Below are 5,163 nucleotides of genomic sequence, written 5' to 3' on the forward strand. Positions count from 1 at the left end.
CCAGCCTCCTACCCAGAAGGAAATAATAACAAAATAACAAATAAAGTATTGTTTGCTTAATTCTTCCTGTGAACTGGGAATAGTTTGGATATGAACTCACTCAATCCTCAGCACAACACTATAAAGTGAAGACCGTGCTTAGCCCATTTTACTGATGTAGAAAGTGAGGCTCAGGGGCTCCAAGGCGTGGCCCCAGTGACCCCTCCCCCCGCCAGTTGTGTCCTGCTAGAATCCTGTCCCATGCTCCGGAGGAGGCCAGAGGTGGGGGTGTGGTGTGGGGGAGGACCTGAGCTCATGCCTGCCACCGCGAGCCACACAGGGACAACCCCCCCCCCCGCCGTCCCTGTGGCCCAGGGAAGTTCTGGTTGGGGCACCCCAAATGTCATTTCTTCATTCTCTTTGTTGCCTGGTTGCCCAGGCAACGAGCTGCCCGATAACCGTTAGAGCCACCCTGGGTGGGGCGGGAAGGGAGGCAAGGTGGGGGTTGGGGGGAAGCCACAGTAAAAAAAGTCAAGTTCAAACCCCTTGCCGGCAAAATTCCTTCAACCCACGGGGAAGTCCTAGCTGGGACTGGTCTCTGGGGCTGCCCCTGTCACTGAGATAGTGCGGGACATGTTGGGGGTGCCCCCCATTAGAGGGGTTCTGGCTCCCAGGCCCCCAGCACTGCCCATGCCCTATATTAAAAGCAGTTGCTTACAGGGTCCCAGCACTCACTTTTTGCCCCCTTCCTTTCCCCATGCCTCAGTTTCCCCTCTGAAGGAGCAGCCTCCAAAGCGTCTCTGGGACAGAGCTCCGGGACCCTCTGAGCAGGTGTGGGGGCTCCTAGAGCACTTTGGGGGTCTCTGCCAGGGCAGCGGGGTGCCCCGGGCACTGCCAGCCCCCCTCTCTCTCCATGTGCCCGTCTGACCATGTGGTTTCCTCCGCCGCAGGCCCCCGGGGCTGCCGGCCACACCTTCCACTTCTCCCCCGTGACTGGAGTGCCCCAGGTGCCAAGGGGGGCTTTCCGCCGCAGCCCCCTCGTCCCTCCCAGCAGGGGCCCCCAAATTCTCACCGAAAAGCATGCCTCTCATGGTCGGAGCCGCTGGCGCGGGGGAAGCAGAGGATGGGCAGGGCGGTCAGTCTGCCCAGGCTGGCCCAGCCTTTATGAAGGGAGGGGAGACCGCCGCTGCCCAGGGCCCTCCCCGGAACTGGCGGGGCAGCTGGGAGCCAACAGGAAAGTGCAGTAAAAACACAGATCCAGAGGCGTTGCGCGGGCTCTCTCTCTCTCTCTCTCTCTCTCTCACACACACACACACACACACACACACACACACACAACCTGCTCACAAATCCTCTGCCTGCTTTCCCACCATTGCAGCGGCAGACACACTCCCTAGCACTGACTGCGTGCATGGGCTGGGTGGATCCCAGGGGAAAGTGGGGGCGTGCGGGCAGGGGTGGGGTGGGAGCCGTGCCCAGGGCCCACCTGGCTCTTGGGAATAGCTTGGGGCTCCCGTGTTGGGCCCGGCCTTGTGCTGGTGGCCATGCCACGCTTGAGTCCCCAGTGTCGGCGTCCGAGCCAACCGTAACCCCCATCCCTGTTTTCCGGCTGAGGAAACTGAGGCACAGAGAGTCCAGAGTCCAGCGGGAGCTGGGGAGGGCGGAAGGGACCCTTCACGGGTGCTAGGCCGGCACCAAGGCGAGAAATGGCACAGGCCAGCCTTTCCCTTGGCGGGAAACTAATATTTCAGGGGCTCCTGGGCAGCAAACGAGAATCACATGGGAGAGGAGTTATTTCCTTTCCTAATAAGCCACATGACTGGCTTGTCTCTTGAGGCATTTAATAATTTTTTAAAAACGCTCTTACTTATAAAGCGCTTGATCTGAGCCAAGCCTGATTCTCCTAGAATGATCTATGCATCTATTTTAACTCATCTACTCTGCAAAACACCTGCAAGGCAGGCGGGACTATGATTCCCATTTTACAGAGGGGGAGGCTGAGGCACGGGTAGAAAGTGGCTGAGCAGAGATGCCTCCAGCTCCTTCCAGAGCTCCAGAAGAAAGCCTCTGATGGGTGCTAATTTGTCTTTAACACCATGGCAGCCCTGGGGTTTAGCGGGTGCAGTATCCACACAGAGCCCAAGTCCTTGGTTTTCCATTCCTTTATGCTGTCGTTTGTTTTTAGATTTACCGACTTCTCCTCAGGGGAACAAAAGGGTTTTGCAACTAAGATGTCAATCTAAAGTTTCTTTTTTAATGTTTTTTTGTTTTTTTTAATGCTTATTTTTGAGAGAGGGAGTGCAAGCAGGGGAGGGGCAGAGAGAGGGGCGGGGGCTGGGGAGGCCAGAGGATCCAAAGCAGGCTCTTCGCAGAGAGCAGCTAGTCTGATGTGGGGCTCGAACTGATGAACCGCGAGATCATGACCTGAGCCAATGTCAGACACACTCAACCAACCGAAGCACCCAGGCGCCCCTTAAGTTTCCTTTTTAAATGAGTGGCTTCAGGGCTGCCAAAGTGTAGAAAATGAAAGAAAACAGCAAGTACACGATAGGTCGAAAGAGGAAGATCGTTGGTCATGGGAAAAAAAAAAGGTCACAAATCCCAGAGATGATGGAGCACCTCCATCCCGGGAATTAACCCCTTCCTGTGCTCTCCCTCCCCTCCCCCACCAGCCCTTCCTGTTGGATGGGCCCTGGGAAGGGTTCTGCCGGGGGACCCAAGGGGCTTGGGGAGAGAAGATGGCCTGGCTGGGGGCTGGGAGGGGAGGGGGCCAGGCCAGGCCTGGAGGGGATTTGGGGCTTTTTCCCAGGATCTGGAAACCCCGGGCTCTGCAGGTCCCACAGCCGGGTTTCCGGGGAAGCTGGGGTCTGGGGTTTCCAGCCTGGGAGAGGCGGGACGTATTGTCCCCACACCCAACCATCAGTTCGTTGGGCTTCTCCTCCCTGGTGTGTGTCTTGGGCCCGTGGAGCAGCTCTGACCTCCTTGGGACTCAGTTTTCTCGTCTGGTGAATGGGATTACAATGCTTGCCGACTGGCCTCGCAGAACAGGGCAACAGGAGGAAAAGGCTTCGAGGTGTTGGCTTCAGGGTTGGGGAGCCATGAAGGAGGACATCCTTACCACCACCGCCACCACAAGCTGGTCTGTCAGCAGACCCAGAATCTCCCTGCCTCTCCTCCTCATCGGCCCGCACCCTGGGCTAGGCTCATCATCTCTGGCCTCGGTGTTCCGGCTCCTGCCCACACTCAGTTCCCCCCTCACAGTGGCCCGAAGGCACCTGGCAATGCCCCAGCCAGGTCACACCCCTCCTCTGCTCAAGAACCCTCCATAGCTCCCACCCCTCTGGTAATACCCCAACTCCTCCTGCAGCACTGACGTCCCGGCGCCATCTGCCCTGTCACCTCTCCTCCCTCACCTCCTTCTGCTCTTCCCTTGCTCACTCGGCTGCAGTCTTCCTTGTGCAAAACACCAGGCACAGGCTGACCTCAGGGCCTTTGCACGGGCTGTTGCCTCAGCCTGGAGTATTCCTACCCCCAGATGACCTCATGGTTCCCTCCTTCCTCCCCTCCATGTTTTGGCTCAATTTCCTGACCCCGCCCTCAAGTCCAAATGTAACCCCTACCATCCTCAGCACCCCCCCTCCCAACATCGTGGAATATACCTACTTACCTTGTTTACTGTCTGGCCCCCGCCAGACTGTCCACTCAGGGGGGCAGGACTTTGGTCCATCTGTGTCTCTGCAGTGTTGACACAGAGCCTGCACCGTACAGGGCTCCACACTTAGTAACCGTCCCCCCCTGCTGTTGCTGCCCCCCCCCACTGAAGAAGAACCCCCTTTGTGCTTCCTGATCTGGCCCCTGCTGGGGTGTCAAGTTGTTCCTCCCATTCCCTCTGCCCTGAAGGTCCAGCCCCGCTGACCTATTTGGCAGCCCCTGGACATTCCTGTGACTTCTGTTTCACAACAGGGAGGCAGGAACGTGGGTCCCTATTTGTCGGGTGGGAACCTGGCCCCTGGACAGTCTGGCCACTGGCATGAGATTCCTCAGCGAGGAAATGGCTGAGCCAGGATTATTCAACCAATAATAAGACTCTTTATATTGTATTGTACCTTGTTATATCTATTTTTATTATTACAGCTACAACGGTAACAAATCATGGTGGTGAAAGATAACACTTATCCAGCACCTACTGTATACCTGGCCCCGTACTAAGCACACTACAGGAATTGAACTCATGTATCTTCCCAATAGCTCTAGAAGGCAGGTGCTGTGATTTCCATTTGACAGATGGGGTCACTGAGGCACAGAGCGGCCAACCGGCTTGCACAGTCATCAGGGAACCCCCATCTCATATCAGATCCTGGGCAAACCTGATCTCTTCCCCTTTGGACCCTGTGGTCTCGGGCAGGTGATGTCTCTGGGTCCCAGTTTCCCCGTCTGTGAAAGGGCCGGAACCCGGCCAAGCGCAGGCGAGGGTCATAAAGGAGAGAGCAGATCGCAGGGGCGTGGCTGGGAGGGAATGCCCAGCGAACAACAGCTATGGCGGTTAGGCCTCCCCTTCTCTTCGCTGCGGTGCGGGTGGAGACAAGGGGACCCCGATGTCCCTGCGCTACCTGCCTACGCCCAGCAGCCACGCAAAGCCACGCCGAGGTGGGGGGTCAGATGGGGTCTCGGGTGGAGGGGGGGCTAACAGGAAGCCCCCTGCCTGGGAGACAATGGCAGAGGAAGGGGCCGGGCCAGCCCCCGCGCGGATGAGCCCAGCTGCCGGCTCCGGGCGGGCGGCACAGCTATTGTGAGGCCAGACAGCTGTCCCAGAGCCAGGAAGCCAGGGAAGAAAGTGGGAGGCCACCGGTTGACCCCAACCCCCAAACCAGGGCAGGCCCGACAATGGGCCCTTTGTCTCCTCCTGCAGGCTGGACACCTGCATTCAGCAGGGCCAGGCTCCCCGCCCCCCCGCCCCCACCNCAGCCCTGGGGCGGGGGGGGAGTGGAGGGCACCACTGCACATGGGCCTCCCTGGCCTGGGTCCCCAAGACCTCCGGGCCTCTCGGTCTCCCGGGGCTGAGGCCGGGTGGGTTCTTGGGGGGCAGTGTGTCCGCTTGGATGGGGGTGCACAGAGAGAAACACAGCAAGTGTCCCGGGGCCGGGGCCGCCGCACAGGGACACGAGAGACTGGGACCTGCTCAGG

The 5,163-nt window shown here is 58.7% G+C and overlaps 1 protein-coding gene across 4 annotated transcripts in view; it reads right to left on the reverse strand.

The window, feature by feature from the left end:
- Nucleotides 1–1,152, reverse strand: part of ADGRE5 (adhesion G protein-coupled receptor E5) — a 13,031-nt gene extending 11,879 nt beyond the window's left edge. For all 4 annotated transcript variants that reach the window (XM_077765423.1, XM_077765415.1, XM_077765420.1 and 1 more), the window contains exon 1: nt 1,052–1,152. In XM_077765423.1, coding sequence (XP_077621549.1) covers nt 1,052–1,070 — 19 coding nt within the window. In that variant the 5' untranslated portion in view covers nt 1,071–1,152. The remainder of the gene's footprint in view (nt 1–1,051) is intronic.
- Nucleotides 1,153–5,163: the final 4,011 nt, after the last annotated feature.

The sequence above is a fragment of the Crocuta crocuta genome, unplaced genomic scaffold (genome assembly GCF_008692635.1).
Source record: "Crocuta crocuta isolate KB4526 unplaced genomic scaffold, BGI_CrCroc_1.0 scaffold693, whole genome shotgun sequence".
Lineage (NCBI taxonomy): Eukaryota > Metazoa > Chordata > Mammalia > Carnivora > Hyaenidae > Crocuta > Crocuta crocuta.